Source organism: Necator americanus, chromosome II (genome assembly GCF_031761385.1).
Source record: "Necator americanus strain Aroian chromosome II, whole genome shotgun sequence".
Taxonomy (NCBI): domain Eukaryota; kingdom Metazoa; phylum Nematoda; class Chromadorea; order Rhabditida; family Ancylostomatidae; genus Necator; species Necator americanus.
The window spans coordinates 35,386,367-35,410,516 of NC_087372.1; the positions used below are offsets into that span (position 1 = coordinate 35,386,367).

The 24,150-nt window shown below is 35.3% G+C and overlaps 1 protein-coding gene across 1 annotated transcript in view; it reads right to left on the reverse strand.

Annotated features, from left to right (window-relative positions):
• The window catches only part of RB195_020474 (uncharacterized protein), a gene marked incomplete at both ends in the record, with an annotated part of 73,709 nt that extends 50,009 nt beyond the window's left edge, over positions 1-23,700 (reverse strand). The window contains 2 exons of the mRNA XM_064188783.1: positions 10,053-10,104; positions 23,618-23,700. Coding sequence (XP_064044664.1) covers positions 10,053-10,104; positions 23,618-23,700 — 135 coding nt within the window. The remainder of the gene's footprint in view (positions 1-10,052; positions 10,105-23,617) is intronic.
• Between the last annotated feature and the right edge of the window lie 450 nt (positions 23,701-24,150).

A 24,150-nucleotide genomic window follows, 5' to 3' on the forward strand; every position in this document is an offset into this window, starting at 1 on the left:
CACGCTTTTAGGATAATGTGGCATCCTTCCAGAGGAAAATGGCATAACATGCTTTTAGCATATATCAACAAGCTTAGAACTGAGAATAATTGTATTTTTTTTCTCACAAAAACTGAAATCAATATGATAGAATAATAATAACAACAAAATAATAATAATAATAAAATAATAACAATAATAATAATAATAATAATAATAATAATAATAATAATAATAATAATAATAATAATAAACCACAGCAGGGCCACGTGTACGAGTATGATTGCTGTCTGCTTGCTGTGGTCCTGCTTCTATTACTATTACTGCTACTGCTACCGTTATTATTATTATTATTATTATTATTATTACTATTATTATTATTATTATTACTATTATTATTATTATTATTATTATTATTATTATTATTATTATTATTATTATTATAATTATTATAATTATAATTATAATTATTATAATAATAATAATAATAATAATAATAATTATTATTATTATTATTATTATTATTATTATTATTATTATTATTATTATTATTATTATTATTACTGTTTATGCTTTCTTGTTATGCAAACGAAGTTTTGGTGAAATTTTATTATTGGCCTGACATCTATTTGGACATCTTCGCCTTTATCAAGAGCCTAAAAATGGTTGTGTAGGTTTTTGATGCCATGCATATCCCATCTAATTCCTCCTCTATCCTTGCCAAACCTCAAATAATAAGAATATAAATCCACATCAAAATGCTGAGGTTTCAAGAAAAGAGAACTTCGAGATTATTACTATTATTGTTATTATTAAACTATGAATTTTCATATTATACCTATTATTTATCCTTTATTATTATCATTATGTTACGCATTATTAGTATATTATATTATTTCTCGCATTATTATTACCAAATGCAATCAGATATGTGAGCATATGTTCCGGGCACGTGCGGCACGTTATGACTTGCACAGTTATATGGCGAAAGTTATCCAAATAATGGAAGAAGGTCCCCTCGTCCACTACACTTCCAAAGAGCCAATTCAAAATAGGTCGAATATCCAGAGAGAGATAGAGAGAGGAGAGATAGAGAGAGACAGAGCGTGGAATCTTCGGTAACAACTCTCCGAGTCGTTACGCTGAACTGCTGGACGGACCCAGCTGACCTCGGGGTACCCGGATATCATCCGGTGTCGATAGGCAGGCAGTTCACGCGAGGCGCCAACTCTCAAAAAATGTGGAACGGTGAGGAATGTTTGGATTCTGTGGGCTAGCTTGTGCTGGAAATCGAGAAAGTTCGGCAGAGCTGTGTCCGAAGGACGACACGGATCGGAAAAGATGCGCCGCAACCGCTTCAGGCAACAGAATCTGCGCTCCGATTAAGTGAAAACGAGGACGTCGAATAATCCATAGCAAAGAGTACTCAAAAATCTCCCACAATTTATTTATTTATTTATTTATTTATTACGCTCAAAGGCGTGCCCAGAGTAAGAGGCAAGGAATGAATACAAATAAACAATAGAAAATCCAGCAACGAGAAAAGAGTAGAATGAGAATAAGCAGGTTTACAGATTCTGATAAGATATCTACATTTAAAAATTGTCCACGTTTTTTTTTTCAAAATTAAAAACTACGTTTTTTTCTGGAATCTATGTATGAAGGAATAGCATGCAAACAAGGTAAATACAAAAATTTATCGGCTCAGTCAACAAGATCGGGGAAACGGTTGAGTTATTAATATCCGTAATATCTACCTAGAATGTGATTGATGAAAGTCAGCAGCAGCACTTGCCGGCCCGGAGAAAACACACATATGAGACATGTAGTGAGTAGTAAGTGAGTGGGATGCATTGACATAAGTAGCTGAGGGAGCTGACATGTGTATAGGTATTTTTCGACAGAGACGACAGTGGCAAAGATTGACGGGCGGATAACCGACAGACAGCCGTCGACGGCAGAAAATTGGCGTCAAAATGGCATCATCGTCTCACGAACGAAATTCCAAGGGTCCCAGAGGTCCCATTGCAGAAGATCACTAGATTTCACCTGATTTACGAGAATAAGGGAAATGTTTGGTAGCCGACGAGATAGAAATTTGACCGAATCATTCGAATAAGAAAATAGAAAATTTAAAGAAAAAATCCAACCTATAAGAAATAACCAGTTCAAATTATATAAAAAGTTAATAAAAAATATGTTGATTACAGAGTGGGTATAGCGCAGTCGGTTAGAGGTTGGCCATGCTGACACATGGTCGCTGGTTCAAATCCGCCCTAGAGCGAACCAAGCCTTTCATCCCTCCGGAGTCGATAAATTAGTCCCAGACTTGCCTGTAAGATAAAAAACACCGACTTGCTAGATTTTTGTAACCCACGCAAGTCATTCTATAGGTCAACACCTGTTCCGAAACCCTAACGATAGCGAATTGCAGCCAAACGCGTTGGCGTGTCCGAAACGGATTGATACACGAGAGACCTTAACCTTCTTTAGATTTTAGTTCTAATTTGAGACCTCGAGGATCCATTTGCTGGAGTTCTATGTAAATTTTCCGCCTAGAACAAGATTTATAACCAATTCAACCAAATAGAATACCCCATCTCCCACTTTCCCCCAAAAAAGAAACTTTTTCAAAGGCATCATCACCCCACGAATCTGGAGTGGTACGAATTTGCGGTGGAGTATTCGTACACGGGATCGCAGATTATTGAAAGAAAGGTGATTCCGATCATTTCTTGCTATTTGCCGTAGGAAACGGCCCGGAAGCGGCTTCGAGCGTTCCGGCGCGCTACTTTCTACAACGAGTTCGATTGGAGCGCGCCAGCCTTATGTATGCGCCGCATCTTCCGGGGCGTTTTTTATGGCAGTTTGGAAGAAATCACACCCTACTCCATAATCTACTATCCATTGTACGAATACTCCACCTGGAATCCGTACCACCTCGGATTCGTGTGGTGATGCCTTTCAACTAGCACGCAGCTAGGCCACCACAAGGCTCCGAACCGGTAGGCGCTGTTCTTTTCTTACATAACCACAATACGCTTTCGATGAGGGAAATTTATGAAATGTAGGGAATGGATGTTGCGGAGAAAATCTCTGCGCGAGTTGCTTTGGAGGCGTCGCGGTCACCCGGATAGACATAAGTGCTAAGAACGTATTGGACCGCTAGGAAATCAACAATTTTCAATTTGGTGATTTCAATCTTATTCTAAACTCAAATGTGCCTATACTTTACTACGAAGTGCTAAAAGTGAAACTTTTTCCTTTCTATTTATTCGATTATTTATTTTCTCTTTTTTTTCTTTTTTCTATTTCTTGCTAGCTTTGAGCAGGAGATCTTTGCTTCTCACTCACCAATTACTGGGTCTGCCTTGATTCCGTCGGGTTGGTGCAATAGCTCAGATAAATATATATTATAGTTGTATTATATCGACAGTTACGGTATCGATTAGTTGCCGTAGGCCAGCGCTTGATATACTTGGATTACGGTAGTGGGTAGGGGTATTTTCACCTACGGCTACGTTGAAATCGAAAGTTTGATTCTGTAAATGAGAAAATAGAGAGCGGAGGGCGGAACAAATTCGAAAACTAAGCCTTAGACAATTCGAAAAAAAAAGAAAAATTCAAAAAAGAAAAAGAAAAAAATAGAAAATTTGAACTTAAGGCGAAAAATGACATATCATTGCCATCTCAGAAGGATAGATTTGGGACGTCTGGACTGCTACGGTCGGATCAATACCCATCTTATGCATGAATGCAGCGGCTCGGCTTGGGGAAACTCTTTCATGTTCAACAAGCTTTTGTATTTGTTGCGACCAACTGAATGCCCTTTTAAATTATTAAGGCTCCAAATAAAAAATTTCCATAAATCAATAATGGATGCTGCATTCAGAATAAAATCAGAAAAAATCCAAAATAAAAACATCGGCGACAATAAAGCGACATTTTTCTAGTGTGATTGATGATGATCGTTCGGAAGAAATCCTCAAAAATGTTTCCTCAAAGAAAATTTTTGTCGGGCAGAGCTTCGAAGTAGTAAGAACAGAAAAACACTTCAGGATTACCAAGTAGGGGGTATGGATTAAGAGCGGAAAAAAGGAAAACTGTTTAGGAATCGAAGGGAAAGGAAAAGGAATAGAGATGTAGGAAACTGCGGGAAACCCCGGGGAACAATAATAAATATCTTTTTTTTTCAAGATTACTGTACCAAAGAAGTATAAATTCCCCCAACGATGTCCAGCTATCCCAATAAAGTACTGAGAAAAAATCCAGAAAAAAAATTCTCAATGTATTTTATGAGACATTTTCGTCGTCGTAAAAAATCCATCATCCATACGGCAAAGTTTGCTCAGCTCGTAGCGGATTTAATCAAAAGTACTGGTTGAGAGTGCACTTGAAAAATCCTCGAAATCTCAAGGGTTTTCGCCGTGCTTCCATGGAATTAGGGAATTTTTGAAGCATGATGGGACAAGCGGATGGGACAAGAAAAATCATAGCAGTTTATCATTGACAACAAGCAAACAAACAAATAGATGCGATGATTTATGTCATGAAATCGGCAGAAGCTGAGAAGAAAACCGTCCAAAATTCAGGAAAAAATTTGGGTACTGGCATAAATTTGATATAGTACGGTAGTAGTAGGACAAGAGATAAAAAAGAGTAGAATAAATAATCTGTAAGAATAATAAATAAAATAAATAAAACGTCGCTTGAAAAATATTCAAAATAAAGGCACAAACGTGGAGATAAGTCAGCAAAGAATCACTTTCTCCGAAAACCTCTTTAATTTTTTCTCTTTTTTTTATAAGGAAAAGACTTTGATACCGAAGAGATTAACATGTAGAAAAGTATGTTTCCAGAAAAAAAAAGAAAGAAAATATGTTTCCAGAAAAAATCTTTGAAATAAAAATTCGAGAAAAAACAACGAAAATTCTTAAGAAATCTCAAGGGAAAAAACAGCTTAGTTTTTAGAGAAACTTCTAATGACTGCTTTAATTCCTTATTTTCTTCCGAATAACGCGGAACTTTCAGAAGGATTTTTTTTTTCAGAATTTTTTTTGAAAACTTAGGAATAAACTGTCCGCAACCAAATGTAGATGTACGTGCCCATCTAATCCAAGATTTCTCTTCTATCCTATCGAACCGTCCTCCATGCGTCTCTACATTCCAGAAAATAGAACAGAAATCAAAATGAAAAGGAACGATGAGAATTTCCAAGAAATTCTTGGGGAAAAAAATGTGCTCAATTTCTAGGGAAAACTGCTAAGAGTGCTTTAATTTTTCTTTTCTTTTAAATACAGTATTTATAGTTATTTCCAGGATAATACACGTACATACTCCCACCAACAACTTGATATAAAGTTGTAAATCCAGATTCGCATCGGAATCGAAGCGAGAATCACTCAGAATAATAATTAACAAGGGAAAAAAGGAAGGAAGCATTTGAAAAAAAAATTCCTAGTATCCTTAGGGTATAATAGCTCTTCAAATTCGTAATTAAGCTACGAATACTTCTTAAAATACTTAAAATAGTATTATACTATAAAATAGTTCTTATACTTTTTAAAATAAATAAATAAATAATAAAATCTTAACCATAGAGTAGTGTTTCAAGTAACCTGGAACTTTCCGAAAAAAAATGAATTCGTTTCAAGACATAAAAAAAAACTCTAGAACAAATTGTATACAGGTAGCTACATATTAATTGTAGCACATTTAAATCCGTCCGGCACAAGATTTGTATTCTATCCTGTCGTACAATCCTTTATCCCTCCCCATATTCCAGAAAAAAATGTTAGAAATCAGAATAGCGACGAACAAGGGGAATTTTCAAGATTTCTCAGGTGAAGAGGTGAAAAAAAAGAACCAGCTCAGTAAACATAGTATAGTGTGGATGGATCCACCCGACTTGAATTCATGTATGTAAGCGCTGAGGATGACTGCAGTGAGTGGTTGTGACATGGTGTCAAATTTCAGGACCCCTCTCTTTTCACTTCGATGCCACGACTACCACCAACAAGCTTCGCATTACCTGTGCTCGTAAAGGTCTACAGGGTTTAAATTAAATAATTTTTTCATATATACGCTAGAAACGCATTAAAACGTGGGAAGAAAAGCGAATATTGTATCAGAGTTTTGAAAAAAAAACAGCTAAAAACCAATACACTAAGACAACTACACAGTGAGAGTCTATAGGGCCTAAATTTAAATTATTTTTTTTAAAATATACACGCTAGAAAAGCAATAAAGGGGAAAGGAAAAACGAATATTGTTTCAGAGCTTTAAAAAAACCATAAAAAATAAGATTTTTACACTAGAACAGCTACTAGAATGAATTTCCGGAGTCTCTACCAACAATTCTGCCCACGAAAAAAATTTCCCGTAAGAATTAATCGAAAAACTGATAAATTCTAAGGTCTCATTTGATTTTCCTGGATTTTCTGGAATTTCTCTAGATTTAACAGGTTTGCATAAAATTAAGGGTAAACGCGGACATCTGGAAACACATCAGGGCAAGTATACGTTTCATAGCTCCGAAAAAATTGGAAAACCTGATAAATAAAAATAAATGAAAACAAGTGACATAAAATCCCCATATCTCCCTCGTATAACAAGTGAATATTTCATAAATACTGTTATATTTCAAAATATTATATAAAATATATACATAAATATATATACATACATACATACATAATAAATACATATATAAATATGTACATACATACAAAACATTCAGAATTATTCTTACTCTTGGCCTAAGGTTTAAAATATTCGCCGACACTTCGCGTAATGCGTACTTTCGTATGCGAAAGTCGCACGCTTTAAGAACTTCAGGATTTCCACTCAAAGGATTTAACGTGGAGCACTACATACAACCGCCTTCCCAGATACTAAAATTGTTCCCAGGATCCGGAAAAAAAAGCGGATATTATCGTAAGGAAAACACTGAGTGCTACAATTTTCCTTTCAAGACCAGCACAATTCATACTCGGAATTTATGCGACAATGAAATTTCTTTAGGGATGAGGTGCTTAACTGCATTAAAATGCTGTTCTACTGGTTAAATGAGCAGTTTTCATACGATTCTAAATTATTTAAAGTAAACAAACAAGTACATATGCTAAATAATAAGGTAAATTCGTCTCTGGACATCTCTACGATTTAGATTCTAAAACAATTTAAGTGAATAAACAAATAAAGATGGTGAATAATGAGGTAAATTCGTCTGTGGACAACTTTACAATTCAAATTTTCAAAAAATTTAAGCAAATAAACAAATGAATATGAAATGGTAAATAATAACGTAGACTCGTCTCTAGACATCTTCAGGACGCCTTGTGAGCCCCATGAAATACAAGAGAGAAATTTTCCAAGCTTTCGCAGTCTTCCGAGCTACTTTTTTTCCAGGATTTTTCCCGTACAGCCCTTTAAAAGCTGTACGAAGGTAACCTAAACCTCTGTTGCTGTTTTCTTATTTTCATTGACATTTTCCCCCAAGAATTCACTTCTAAAAAACTATTTCATTACGTAATTAGTAACATGAGACCAATTGCTTGGAATTCGCCCTTAACCGAAAGAAAAGCTGCAAACGTTGAAAGCCCTGGAGGGGAAAAAAGGAAAAAAGACAGCAGACGTTTATGGATACGGTAAACGTCACCACAAAACGCAGAGCTTCACAAAATTGTTGATTTCTCAAATTTTCTCGACGAAAAAAAAACAAATAATAAGTGCAGAAATAATTAACGAATATGAGCATGATCGCACACAATTTCCCCAGATAATCCAGAAAGCGGCAATCGAAACAGCCTTGTGTGGTCCGGTTCGCCTAACGATACAACTTATATCGCGGTAGAACGCGGGCAACTCTACGCCGTTCAATGTCGTCCAAGGAACGAGCTAATACGACTCAAGTGAGCAGCAGAAGCTGTTATATCTGCACCATCATCGACGGATCACGACACATCACGGATTCTCCTCATTCTCATTCACCTGTAATAAGTTGTATTGTTAGGCGCACGGGTTCACAGGAGGCTGTTCCACGAGTTTTTTCTGGATTATCAAACGAGCACGACCATATATGTGAAATTTACACCTGTACCGCATTTATTAGCCGGGGAATTCCAAATCCACAATTTCATGATTCGTGTTCTTGCGAATTTCTGCGATCATGGACTAAATCAGGATTTTCTTTAACGAAGATCAGACCAACTCAGTAGATCGAGGGGTTCAACTCAACAATTAATTAAAACATGCTCAACCAACTGAGAATCTAACCCTAGGGTCTATAGCAGTTTGAGGAATGTCTTAATTGAGGATTCGACTTGTGTTACTGTAGGTGGTGTAGAAGTAACTGGATTCATTCACAACGAAGTATAGATTCTAAAGATCGCAGAGAAAAACCTTACATCATCGATTTTCTTTTCAAACTCTTAAATTTTATCTCTTATCAGAAATCAAAAACAAAGATCGACGCTTCTTTTCTTTTTTTTTGGATGTCATTCCGCCATCGGAAAGAGTTGGTAGATGGGAAATTAAACGTGAAACATGAAAAAGAAGCGTTAGAGACCCATGAAGTAAGAAAAAAATTGAATGCAATCGTTACATATCCGCACAAACATCAAACCTACCGTTTCCAAAGCCAAAACAAAAGAAAACGAGAATTAGCAAACTCCGGCTGCTAATAGGAGAATGATGATGGTTATATTACGGTCATGATTACTGTATACGTTCGACATTTACACTATCATACTGTTTATACTGTAACCTATAGTGTTTCTGTGATCGTTAGTCAGATTTTCAAAACTTCTGCACGATGAAAATGGGAATTAAATGATCAGACACAAGAAAAAGATAGATCAAGAAAATAAGAAGCGCTAAAAATGATTGTGATTAGTTCTGCCACAGAAATCAAAGGTAATCCTGAATTAGAGCAAAAATCATCGGTGATAATGATAGAAAGAAAATTTTACACCTTTCTAGGTTTTTGTAGGTGTAGATAATCCTGAAAAGTGCTCAAGAGAGTTGGGATATGAAAGTAACCTATCTATTCTTTAATTAATATCCCGATTCTTATAATTCAGTATAATATAAAACTAATATAAAATAGTGCCAAAGATGAAAATGTAGTGTCTATGAAATTCTATATAATTCTTCGCTCCCAACTTCATCGTCACTCTCTCTGCCAATTTTAAATTTTCAATGATTTTTTTTCTTGAAGGCATCACCCCACGAATCTGAGGTGGTACGGATTTCAGGTGGATTATTCGTATAAGGCATAGTAGATTGTAGAGAGAGGAGTGATTCCGTCCATTTTTTCCTAATTGCCGTAAAAAACGGCTCAAAAGACGCGGAGCGTGCACAAGGCTGGCGCGCTCCAATCGAACTCGTTCGGGAAAATAGCGCCCTGGAACGCTCGGAGCCGCATCTCCGGGCCATTTTTTTACGCGGATTAGGAAGAAATGGACTGAATCACCCTGCTTTCCATAATCTACGATCCCGTATACGAATACTCCACCTGAAACCCGCACCACCTCAGATTCGTGGGGTGATGCCTTTAAAGGACGAGAGTCGGTGACGGTGTCGATTACGGTGTTCAGAAAAGAGTAAAAGGAGATCGATGAGTGAATATTCGAGTTCGCTTCGAATAGAAAGAGGTATTTATATCAGTACGCGATTGACGATGCCGGCAGCAGCCACGTTGACAGACGTGGAGTCGATTATAATTGTCAGGCAAAGCGGCACCGTGCCATATTCTCGTCAAGACCTCAATTACCTCTGTCGAACATTCGCGTCAACGCCCAAAGAGGGGAAAAAGCGATGAACATGAAATGACGAATGATGTCAATCTAACCAGGATACGCCGTTTATGGATATATGATTGTAGTAAAAAGAGACTTCAATTTATGAAAATTACCGGATGTGAATTGATGGGTTTTGCGAGACAAAAAAGAATGAGGAATTCAAAGGAAGCCGAAAAAAAAAAGAAACGGGAAAAGCGGCTATCGGAAGAGCGAAAAGAAGGAGACGATCAAATTCACAACAAAAATCAATTCAATTCCATAACGACTCACAGTTTTTCGATCTCCAAGCGTATTTTCGTCGTAGAACATCCTGATCGACGATCTAAACAACAATAAAATTAGCAATTTCTCGTCATCTTTTCAAAATCCTCAAAAAAAGGCGATCGAAAAAAAGTACGGAGATGAGCAATGTTCTGGTAGAAAACACGAAAGAAAATAGAACTAAAGAAATCTGTTTCTTTTTTTTTTTGTTATTGTTATTGTTTTTAAAGACCTAATAAAAAAATTGCATGAATTATCTTTGAAAGGACTAACTTTCTAACTCAAAACAAAACGGAGAGGAAAAAAAAAGTGTAAAACAAATATTTGCAGGAAATTTGACATCACACACTTCAACGTGGACGTCAACGTTAATTTATGGATACGAAGTAAAAATCAAAAGAATGCAAATACGCCTCAAAATTAACATCCAAATAAATGCAAATATCCCTTAAAATTAAAATAATATGAGAAAAAAAATTGTTCATTTATGCAGTTTCGTACTGCCAGCAACCATTTGTTCCATTTTCGTGCGATATGGGTCGCATTAATTTCATACAATAAAAATAATAATTTGCTATAATAATAGGTTTATACAATATCTCAAGAACGGTTCATTACAAGTTAATACATCCATAAAATTAATTTGAATTTTCAGGAGAATTTGCTTTTTGTCCTGAAATTTTCAGATACTCTTTATTTCCGTCATAAGAGCAACGCTACAAAAATTGTGTCTGATCTTAAACCACGTGCTCTTTGGACGTATTTGAGGAATTGTGTGGATCTGGGAGATTTTCGAAAAAATTGTTTTTTTTGAGAAAAAAGAAACAGAGAAATTCTTTGAGAAAGAAATTCTGAAAAAGAAATGTATGTTCTTTCCCATTATTTCAAAATAAGCTGCTTTCCTATCAGATATCACTCACGGGGAATTTCCCGGATAATGATCGCTTCTTTCAATTATTTCTTTTGAAACATTTCTCTCACATTTGTACAATTTTGAAAATGTTGAGAAAAAACGAAAAACAAACAAACATAATTTCAGAATTTTCTTTTAATACTTTATTCTTATGGTAAAGATAGAGTGAGATGCATTAAAATCTCATGATGATAACGGATGCTCCGAATTTTACTAATCTTAGTAACCCTCAATCGTAATAATAATAATAATAATAATAATAATAATAGCAATCATAATAATAATAATCATAATAATAATGATAATAATAATATTAGCAATAATAACAATCAAAATAATGATCATAACGATAATAATAATAATAATAATAATAATAATAATAATAATAATAATAATAATAATAATAATAATAATCATAATCATAGTCATAATCATAATCATAATAATAACAATAATAATAATAATAATAATAATAATAATAATAATAATAATAATAGTAATAGTAATAATAATAATAATAATAGTAATAATAATAATAATCATAATCATAATCATAATCATAATCATAATAATAATAATAATAATAATAATAATAATAATAATAATAATAATAATAATAATAATAATAATAATAATAATAATAATAATAATAATAATAATAATAATAATAATAATAATAATAATAATAATAATCATAATTATAGTCATAATCATAATCATAATAATAACAATAATAATAATAATAATAATAATAATAATAATAATAATAATAATAATAATAATAATAATAATAATAATAATAATAATAATAGTGATATTTATGTTTTCTTTTTACGCCAACGAGGTTTAGGTAAAACATTTTATTGGCCCGATAAAATGATAGTGATAATAATAATACTAATACTAATAATAATAATAATAATAATAATAATAATAATAATAATAATAATAATAATAATAATAATAATAATAATAACAATAATAATAATAATAGTGTCTTGTGAATGTGTGCCTGCGAGGTTTTTGGATGGAACTCTTTATTCGCCTGGCGTTTCGGCTTTTTCAGAAACAGAAATATCGGCAAGGAAGACGTTGGAGGCGTTTTTGGGTTCTTAAAAGAAACCCTTCAATGAATAATAGGAGTGAATGCTTGTCGATAACGAATGAGTTCTTGCCACTTGTACCGCTCTGTGACCTGTAACCGCCTGATATTCTGTGTGTAGATCAAAATCAATCGATCATCTATGTCGTCGCTGGTGATCTACCGGCAGCAATACTCACTGGCTGGTACACTGAGTGACAAGTGCGTGGAACCAGCTGCGCCACATCCGGTGGAGCAAAACGTAAGACCATTTTCAATGTAGAGGGTTTTCTGTTTTCACTACTCTGAACGATTATCGAAACACTGACCCAGGGTAGTGTGGCACTTGACCGGATAAACGTAGCACTGCTCCGGTCATCCTCGATTTAGGCCTCTGAAGACGGCGAAAAGGCCGAAATGTCAGGCAAATAAAGGTTCCATCCAAAAACTTCGCAGGCACACCATCACAAAACATAGACAGAATATGCCGAGGTTTCAAGGCAAGAGAACATTCGAAATAATAATAGTGATAATAATAATAGTAATGGTAATAATAATCATAATCATAATAATAGTGATAATAATAATAATAATAATAATAATAATAATAGTAATAATAATAGTAATAGTAATAATAGTACCACTTACTAATCGTAATATTGGTACTTACTAATCTTACAGTGACTATTTCTGTACTAGTTGTACTTACTAATATTTACTACTCGTAATGTTTTACTGGTAGCGAATCTTGTTTGGATACGCCCGAGACAACATTAGCCGAACATGAAACGAATACGCCTGCTGCAAACGCGAAACTATGTACGTATATCAACAAAGTTGCACTTAAATAAATGAGGTATGACGCTCGTCGCGCACACATTTAATCACTCTGAAGAAAGTCGGCGGAAAGCCTCTACTCATTTATAGAATGGAAATTTCCATAGAATTCTAGATTTTGCAACGCTAACGCGTGGACGGACGGACACACACACAAAAACGTTAAGAAAAAATTCATTCAGACGACTTGACGACTACGCGAATCTTCGATAAGTCTCAATCATGAGAACCTAATTAAATTAAATCAGATTCTAGAAAAAATTTAATTTGATCGAAAAATTTATCTGTATGAAATACATTTCTTTTTTATATTATTTACAATTTATTTATATTATATTATTTATTTTTATTTTATTTATATTTATTTAAAAATTTTTATTTATAATACTTCTTCTACAAGTATGCGAATTATTCGTGGAATTTTTTCCATTCTTCCAATTGTCCGGGCGTGATCTATTTGATATAAGATGAATAAGCAGCACAGTCTACTCCAGCTCCGATCGCAAATCATAGACACGTTGCGAGTAGCTTACATTCTATCGCCGGTAATAAGTTGTATCGTTGTAGCGAGCAAAACCACGAAGGGCTTCTATAAAGGAATTTTTCTGGCATTATGGTTTGGAATTCAGCATGATTCTTTTCATACTAGTACTATTAAGTTGCTGCCTAAGCAATTTCGCTTTTCTTTTAACTGAAGCTCCCGCACAGAAAAAGAAAACTGTAGCGCTGTGTAACGTTTTTCTAAGAGCGCTTCTTTCTCTGCAACATAGTGTTTTCGGTTGTTTTTACTGCTAATTTAATTTATGTCAATTTTTATATCAATATTGTACTACTCACAAACTACACTTTTACCATCTCCTACTCGTACGAAGCCCCCAACCGTAAATTTTTTGTGATACTCTGCCCTAAGAATAGGTTTTGTAGTACCGTACCCGTAAAAAAGTATATTCATTGACTTTAATAGTTCTGTTTTCTCCTACTCTTCTGTTAAAGCCAAGAACATCATCGCAGACATTTCTAGAGAGTAGTAAAATGTGAAAAACCGCCCATAGAGCGTAAGGGTCCCCGCAGATCTCCATCAGCGGTGGTAGAACGCGCGCTCCCACTTCCAATCGGTGATTATCGATCGAGCGCTGTGGGATCGCAGATTTGGACACCGCAATCGAAAAAGGAAGAGTTCGCAGCTGCCGACACACGGATGGGCCAAGTGGTCAACAGCAGAGCTTCGCTTTTCCGGTATTCTATCCTAGGTTTACCCGGAAAGTTCCCATCAGAGGTTGAAAGTCATTCGTTCTTTGCGCCGACGTTTATACTCGGGAGCACGCGCATTTCACAGACTCTGATAAAATTCTGTGCGTAGTTTCAAGGAAAAATCTGTTGAGCGAAGTTTGTAGCTAAGCTAGGTACAAACCAGTTGGCTCCCGTGTCCGATTCTACAAATCCTAGTAAAATGAGGAAGAGAAAATGCTTCAAGAAAAGTTTACAAATTCACGCATATTCTCGCAGTCCAAAGTTGGCTCGAAGCCAAGAGAGCCCATATCTGGCTAAATTTTTCCAGTTGGATAAACGCACTGTGGTGGAAAAATCTGTCTTCGTGGTTGGATACATTCCTGTCCAATAGAAATGTGTCTGTGGACAACCTCATGACCCAAAGGACATACATATCCACTCCTTCAGCACTGTATTTCTGCAATGAACGATAGGTCCCACAGCGAAGTGCTGTTATAACAAGTTTGTGTCAGTAAAGTAAACAAACAATATTGGGTACCAGTCTCGAAAAACAAGTCACCGATGCTTTGCTTCGTTTCCATCGTGCTTGTCCTCTCAAAGACAAATATTCTAAATATGGGGTCTGAAGCGCGTAAGTGGTTGATCAAATGGTTTGGGACCCTTGCTAACTCCACCCGCAGTCCAATTCGCCAGCATTGCAAACGTGCCGCCTCGAGCGAAGCTGTTTTTACTCACCGGTCCCAAGCTTCAGGTTGTTTTGACTTCGATATACCCTCTTTGGTCCGAATAAAGATCACAAATCAAAATACCGGTGGTGTCCGCGTGGGTCCCATTCGATCTAACCCTGTCTCTAGTGTGAAATCCCAAGCACTACTGCAGCTTATTTTTCCTAAAGGAGATTTTGAAAAGATTCCGAGAGAACCATGGATCAGTTCCCACGCACGATGTCCTTTCTGAACTTCTATCTTTGCAAGGCAGCCTCAGTATTCCTATCACTGCTGTCTATGGGTTATATAAGAGAATTTTTGGAAATAAAAATTAATGGAATATCCCTAAGAGGCGAATTTCCGAAAAAGAAATGCCGATAAAAATTTTACATTCGTAAAATTCCGCATTCCGAAGGTGTAAGAGTGTGGAAATTCAGCAAAAGACAACAAATCACGCTGATAACAACTGCGGCAGGGATCCAGAAAAAATTTTCTTACAAAGGCGAGAATAAGAAGTTACTAAGAAGAGTATCCTTAGGAACCTTCGCCGACTCCTTTAAGATAAATGAGGAACATCGACGAAGTGATGGATAAGCTGACAAAATGATAGCGGCCGCAAAATTTAGTAGGAATTTCTAGGAAAACTTTGCGTAGGAAAAAAAAAGATGAGAGAGAAGCAGATGAGAGAGAGAGATGATGAATTGATGCCGAGCTACTGTTTTCCTCACAGATAAATGGACAGAGCAGCGGGGCAGGAAATTAAACGGAAAATCCACAGAACAGATAAACATCCACGGACAGGACGGAATGACTAAGCGCTAGATGTGACCACTTATGGCTTGTTATTCAACTCAGACTTCTTTTCAGTGGATTGCGGAGGCGTAAAGGTTCTAGAGACGTTTTTTCATAAAAAAAAACAACATTAAAGACTCAAAAAATTGGGCTTATCGCTATTAGCGCAGAGAAAAAAAGAAAAAAGTATTTTTAATATCAATTAAATTTAATAAGTTTGATATTTATAATTTTTAATATTAATTATTAATTTAAAATATTTCTACCAAATAGGGAATGTCAAATTGACATGAGGAGAAGAAATTAAAAGATGTGACCACAAAAAATCAAATAAACAGAAAAAGAACTTTCAGGGGAAAAAACAGAAAAAGATTTCGAGACAGAAAAACCGAAACCAGGAAAGAACTCTTGGAAAATTACGGACTGAAAAGAAATTAGAAGTAGTAAAATTATGAATAAAATACAAATAAAAAATTGTATAGTCTAAGAAGTCATAAGGAGTTGAACGAACGTATAAAACGAAAACATTGGTTATTATTAATAATTTCCCCGAAAAAATACAGAAATTTTCCACGAAAGCTGGAAGTGAAAAAAAATTCTATTGAGTTATTCAAATTTGTGAAAGAAAGGGCGAAAATGTTTTTTTTTTCTAAATCGAATAGCCATAAAAAAAGAAAATTATAAAAGAAATCATTTAAAAGAGCTGATATTTTATTTTATTTTTTTTTTGCATCCGTAGGATCATGGGAACTCGCCCAAGGCTCGTAGGATTTAGAATCACTTTTTTCACAAATACATATATAATTTATGAAGGATTTCTTCCGGAAAATAGGGAAAAGGTGTCTTAAATCGCAAACAACGTGCATAAGAAATATTGTTTTTTAGCGTCGCTGACCCCATTCATAACTTTCAATTCTTTTTTTCCCCTTTTCTTGAAAAAAAAAACAATAGACAATTGCAAAAAAAAGTATTATTGTCGTCTTTGAGTCCTCAACGACATCGGGGAATGGAATCAAAACACAATTTTCTGAGTTTTAATTAGAAGTCGACTTATCCACGAAGTAAACGTAGAAGAGTTTGATCCAAAAATATCCAGTCGCAATTGAAGGACTCAGTTTTTCGTCAGACAGTACACAGTACAGTAGTACACTGCACCCGCTACAGTACCTGCTAGTGCTGGGAATATAGTCGAGTCAAAACAGGTAAAAGCTTTTCTCTTTCCTTGAAAAAAAGCAAATAAAAGAGAACAGGAATCTTTTCTTGAAAAGAAAACAAAAAAAAGAGAACAGGAACGGCCAGGAAAAAAAGAACTGAGTTGGGACCCCGGCTAGTTCCAGTGGATCCGTGGAGACACGTAAGGGTCCCAAATAATCAGCTGCTCGGTCGGAATAGTTGAGTCAAAACAGGTGAAAACTTTTTTCTTTCCTCGTGAAAAAACACGTGAAAAAGAACCGGAATGGTCGGGAAAAAAGGAGTCGAGTTGGGACCTCGGCTGGTTCCAGTGGTTCCGCAGAGACACGTAAGGGTCCCAAATAATCAGTTACACCGTCGGATCAGGTTCTAGGTTAGGTTTCTCTGAACAGACTGGCACACGCAAACAAGCACCAAACGCATCACAGTAGCAGAGAGAGGAAAAAAAAGCTTTTAGCTCAAATTAGCATCATTATTCATGCTTTACCTCATTCCTCTTCTTCACATTATGCGATCATGTGCTTCTGTTAACGGCAGCCGATGATCCCAGTTGATTCATCCAGAAGCGCTTAGAGGTTTGTGGAATTCTGCTCAGCGTTGGAATCGAAAAATAACGGTTGGTTCTCAAGAGGTTCGCATCTTTCATCTACACCGCTAGCATCAACCAGTTCAGTTCCAGTTACGTACGTTTTCTGGAGAGCCTCCGGGTTTATTCCACTTATAAGATTCAGTAAAATTCCCGATATAGTTTAAAAAATCCATAAGCAGCGCCAATTAGCCATTCTTTCATGGGGGCTCTGAATGCGTTATCGTTTAGGCCGTTGGATAGACACGCAGCGGTAAATAAATAGCCAGGAAATAACGGATAAAGGATAAATTGTCTGACGTTAATCAATCTGTTTGGGATCCGCCACTGCATCCAGCTCAATTCAGAATCGTTTGAGGTTCACGAACGTGTAACTGACCCATACAATGACTTGCGGGGCTAACCGATAAGTCAAGTCGGTGTTTTTATCCTCCCAAACAAGTCTGGTACCAATTTATCGACTCCGGAGCGATAAACGGCTTGGTTGGCACCGGGGCGGATTCGAACCTTCAATCGATCGTCCAGGCAGCGCACAGCGGACCTCCTCACCGACTGCGCCAAATATTAATATTTTATTGCGTGAGTGGAAAAAGAAGGTGCCGATGGTTTCATTTTGGTCCTACTTGCCCTCTCAAAGGAAAAATGTATTGGATACGGTTGCGATTTTCTGGTAGCTTCTTCTAATTTTACTTAATATATTGTAAAAGTAAAATAACTAACTTAACATAATATCAAACTTTGTTTTAATTCTACTTTAATAACTTTGTACTTTAACAACAAACCACACCTGGCGAAACCGGACCCAATCGTAAAGAACGGGATGCGACAAAGTATAAATGCAGCTTCAGTCCTTTTTCAGAAGAAGAACTTGAGGCATAATGGTCTACTATTAACAAACAGCAAAAAATGTCGTCTAGTCAGTAATATCTAAAAAAAATTAAATTGAAATTTAAAAGCAATATTTGGTCTTAACTAAGTTAAAGTGAATTTAAACGAACTTTAAAAATTGGTTAAAATATATTTACAGAGTGTAGGCGACGAGTCCGTTTTTGACGAGCTTCCTTCGCCACCCTCAGAAAGGTCTCCGGTGCCATTGCAAGAACAACGGGGGACAAATCGCATGTATTTATTTGTTGATGTAGTTTACAAACGAAATGTGCATTGTCTATTGTTTGTGTATAAGGAGGAAAAATTAGAAAACAATAAACAACAACAACAACAATAGCAACAAATGATTCCTTGTGTACGAGAAAAGCGCAACATAGGTACACGGGAACAATTAGCGCTAAAATTTCTCGTTAACGCGATCATAATCGGTCGGCGTCGTGGATTGAAACGAAATCGTAAATGTCGGCGCGTCCGAGCACAGCACCCGACATACGCCACCAACAATCCCAATTTGATGAATGATGACTTCAATATATTGCCCAACCAATTGATTTTTTAATTTATGAATGCGGATGAGAAACGCTATCGACACGCACGTGTCATGAAATATTTACACGAAATTTTCCGGGGGAAATAACACGTTATCGGAGCAATTCCATACTTTGTTCGGATAAGATTTATTGTCACGAAATCCCGTTGCAGAGTGATGATTGTCACGGACTGTCATTGATAATCGTGATCCTTAACGGATCAGAATTCAGATCGGCGATCAAAAATCTCTTCTTAGAAATAACATTAAAAAAATAGAAATCTTTTTTTTTCTCTCCCTGTAAGGTGATTGCGGAAAATTTGAAGAAAATTGTATGAATGGTAGCCCCACAAACGGTTTCTTTTCTGGATCCGTCGTCCAACGTCATTTTTCCAATTCGATAAATGTGATCTTAAAAGGATGAATAGCCCCAGGTAGGGATACATTACTAACAAATAAAAATCAAATTTAAAAAAAAAAAACTTGTTTTTTTATGTTAGATGAATAAAAATGAAAATAAAATTATAATTTCCCAACGAATAAATGGATTGCAAAAACAAATATATAATAAGAAATAGAATAAGAGATATTATAAATATACATAACAATTAATAATGATATCATATAATAATAAATAACAATGAAAATATAAAAAAATTTCTGCCCATTCTAAAGTATTAGCCTCGAAAATTTTCACCCAAGAAACAACTAGGTCCCGGAACGAAACGACATTACATTAAGATCAAATAATACTGGATATCACAGTTCGAAAAAGGTGCTGAGGTGCTGGTTTCCGGGGACCATCCGAAGATTTCATTACAGTTTCTGAAAATCGATGCAACAATTAAAAAAAGAGTTTAAATGATTCTGCCCGCTTAGACTCAGCCCTCATGACTTAAATTCTATTACCATGTCGCTAATTTCATTTAAAATGAAAAAAGATTACAGTAAATTTAAAATTGTCATTTTATTATAGTTGTGAGCAAAGCTGTGTTTAAGAAAAGTGGGCCTGTGGAGTTTTTTTGTTTCTCTGGAAAAGAAATCCGCCATAGTTCTTCACGATACTCAATAAATCTTAAAAATTAAGTGTGTGTTGGATGAACAGCTGCCTCCCGCTTTGTGCCGCCAATGTTTGGTTAACCCGGTAAATTTAAAGATGCGAAAAACAGTACCGGAAAGGATTCGTGTGATGATTTTTTCGTGACTTTAAATCTTTTTGTCGAAACTTTAAATCCGTGACTTTCAACCATTTCCGTTTCCATAGCATAAATTACACAACAGTTATGAAAAGTCGATTTTTAAATATTATAGAATAATCTCTCTCATGAAAAAAAAACAGAAAAAAAACTCTTAAATTTTCGTTGAATTGCTGTAAACTCGGAAAATTCGTTGCAAAAACCATATAACAAATTTAAAACAACGTCAGGATAGACAGAACGTTAAACCCGTAAATAACTCGCATGCGTTTAGCGCTAAGAAGCCCTGGGAAACTACTTTGATCCAGGAAAGCTTCGTGAGCAAAAAAAAAACCGAAAACAATATTTTTAATCTTAATCTCCCTTCAGCGATTTGAATATAAAATTATTGAAAAACGCAGTAAACCAGGAAATTTTGCGTTGTTTGGGGGTCATTATAAGTTTTTTTTTTCTACTGTCTGCATTGAAGCTTTTCTCTTCTGTCGGAAAAAAAGAATTGGGATTTGAAGCTTATATCAGCTATACTTTGCCCTCCAAACACTTCCAAAGTAATGCTCCTTTTTATTTTTAGTTTTTTCCCCAGATTTTTCAAAGAAAATTGCAAAATTTCAAAATTACTCTGATTGAATTCTATTCTGGTTTTCTTTTTCTTTCAGTATTAGCATTTAAAAAAACTGAGTCAAGAAAAAAATTAATCATAAGAAACATGAAAAAGATAAAAACATTGCTCGTGATTTGTAGATGAAGATGAAAAACATCTTCAGTTGGGCAATTTTTTGTTGAAATAAATATTATACTATGTTCTAAATTTACCAAATAAATAAAATAGATAATAAATAAATATGTCCAAATATTATACTATGTACTACTAAATATTATACTTGAGCTCAGCTAATACGTGAACATCAAAAATTATTCAATTATTTCTAGAATTCATTGATTTTTCTTTAGGTACCAAAAAAAGTGCTCGCATCCCTCATTAGGAGTTGTTCGGTGGGACGTTCGCCTGCGTTTCCGAACTTCTTGAATTTCTATGTGATTATGAACATGAGTACTTTATATAAACATGAAAACTCCCACGAAACCACCTAAAAACTGCAGGCGAACTCCAATTGCGTTTTTTTTTTCTCAAATTTTTGCACGGGCTTGCCTCCGAGTACAGGATCAGAGAGCTTCGCATTTACATGATTCTAATTTTTTGCTAGAAATGTTGCGGAGTCGATTTCAATGCAAATTTTGCAAAATATGGAACCCTGATATCTTGAGACTTGAAGAAGCGTGACTATCATTGGCTGATCAAAATCTGAAAGGACTCCCTATAGGCTAAACAGTAAAAATAAAGGATAGAACAAAATAAATAATAATTAAGAGAAAATAATAAAGATAATAAGGCAAAATATCCGGAGTCAATCAACTCGCTTGGGATGCGCCAACGCGTTCGCGGTTATCCTGAACAGTTTGCGGTTTACGAACGTGTAACTGGCCCTACAATGTCTTGCGGGGGCAACGAATGGGTCAAATCAGTGTTTTTATCCTCCCAGACGAGTCTGTGGCTAATTTATCGACTCCGGAGAGATGAAAGGTGTGGTTGGCACTAGGACGGATTCGAACGTTCGATCGATCGTGCACATACATCGCTCCACCCGCCCTGACAGTAACCATAACTAGATTACATTACCTACAAGAAAAAAAACAGTTCATAGAGGTCCCAATTCGACCTTACGTATTACGGTAATAGTAGCGTGACCAGCTTGTGTACTCGGCTTAGATTAAAACGGCGCAATGCTTTAATCCCCCATAATCCCTGGAACTTTTAAAACTCGCCATCAGGGGAATCTTTCATGATAAATTATACACCATAAATCTACTCATATCAGAAAATTGAATCTCAATTTTAGGATGTAACAAAATTTTTGCAACAAAAATAAATTTTTCTTAGCATTTCCCTAATCCCTAAACATTCCCTAAAGATTTTCTTCTCAAGGTTCACTTCAAATATAAGAAAAAGCCTAAGAATTTGGAAAAATAAAAAAATAAAGGGAAAATAAAAACCTGTAGAAGTTCTCTAAAATAAAATTGAATGATGCTAGCTGAGTAATTATAGAAAAAAATAAGAAAAGTCCCAAAGTAGTATGAACATCTTTTTTTTTCTAAAATCGTGACCGTATTCGTTTGAGTCAATTTCAGTTACAGTAATTTGAGGAACATACAGCGTACTGCAGTGTACTGTACTGGCCCAATCCTTTTCTCGTCTGTAGGACACACATTAATTTCATACTGCACTTTTCATAGGTTTCTTTTCTTTTTCTTTTCTTTTTTCCATTTTTCTCACTTTTCATAGGTTTTCTTTTCTTTTTTCTTTTCTTTTTTCCATTTTTCTTTTTTCTTAGGTTTTTCAAATATTCAGTTGAGTTCCTTTAATCTCCATCAATACAGTGCACTAAGAAGTTTTTTGAGTAATTTTTTAAGAGCATCTGTATGTAGGAAAAAATTTAAATCCAAATTTTTCCAGGTAGCACTTTATTATTTTTTCCGCTTAACCACAACTTTTCATTAAGATTTAGATAAAACAACTTATACTAGAAAAATCAACAAATCGATTTTTTTTCACTTAGAATCCTTGAAAATTTCAAGTGGTAGAATCTTCTGTTCATGAAAATTCCTATTCTATGTATTGTACATAAACCGATTCATCATGTTGCACGATGTTGGCATGAAATGTGCACGATTCTTTCACGATGGATCTCTACCGATTTCACGTGATTTCACCTCAGCAAATACCGAATCGCTGCCGGCGTACACACGCACAAATATCTATTAAGGAGCAGACAGATGTTGTGATCAGGGTCCAGGAAATAGTGGCGGTCCAGGAAATTGACACTGGATCGAGCCAAAAATAAAGGAAATGAATGTAATTAAGCTGAGATTAAATTGAAGAGTGGCCATCGTTTAGGATGTGGTGCTTATGTACCATTACATCCATAAAATACCGCAAAAAAAAACCTAGGAAAAAATTTTGTGAACGAATCAGGAGGCGGCACATAAGAAACGAGGGTGGATGTGGGTCTGGAAATCCACGAATGAGCAGCACTAAGCCTCCGTAGCCGGAACGGACTCATGAAAAATGAGTACAACTCACCGCATTAATCTCATACGCCAGAGAATTTAAGCTCACTCCAGATGGCGCAAAGATTGGAAAACAACGAGGGGATTTGCTGGCTTTTCCTGGATGTGGGAAAAATACTATCCTATCTATCAAATTCCGTGATTTTTTTAAAGAAAAGAAAGTGCTTTATTTTTGGGAATTTGAAGTGAATTTACTTAACTTTCTGTTAGGAGCCTTTCCAGAGATATAAATAAACAAATAGGCGAAACAAATAAATAAACAAATCCTCCAAAGTAGTAATCTCTAAAACACAAATAAATAATAACCAACAGGAGAAGATTTCAATTTCGGAATCCTCAATAAAAAAAAATTAATCTCAAGAAGTATTTCTGAAGAAGGGGTGAATACACGAATATTCATTCCGAATATTCTAGAGAGAATATTCTAGAATTAGCGAAGAAACGAAAAAGGTCCGGGGTCCTGAGCAGAAAATCCTTCAAAAAATTCATCAGCCGTACCTTTTTCTCGCCCAACGTCCACCACGATCAGTCTTATCCGATGAAATTGACGTGTCATCCTCATGAATCGAGAGGTAATCCATCTGAAATTATGAGGAAATATTTTTAATCGCAATGTCGAATATCACTCCTTCGTACGCGCGAGAAAAATAACGGAAAAACAAATTAAAATTTAAAAAAAAAATAAAAAAAAATTAAATTAAAAACATTAAACCAGAAAAATCGTTAAAATAGGGGAAATAATTCTAACTGAAAAGAACTTTCAAATTTTCAAGCCGTTTACGAACGAACGTTAATTTATACAAACAAAGCAAAAAGCTCTGAGATTACCGGCCCATCACATGACAATTTTTTCAACAAAAAAATCTAATAATTACCCATTTACGGTATCTCATACCATTAGTGACATGAAAACAGGTTTTGCTCATACTAAAAACGTCATATCTATATCCATCTGGATACTGTATGAGAACTGTGTGCAAATAGATTAATTTTGGTCTTTACGATGCAAGATTTTAAAAGATTTGGTTCTC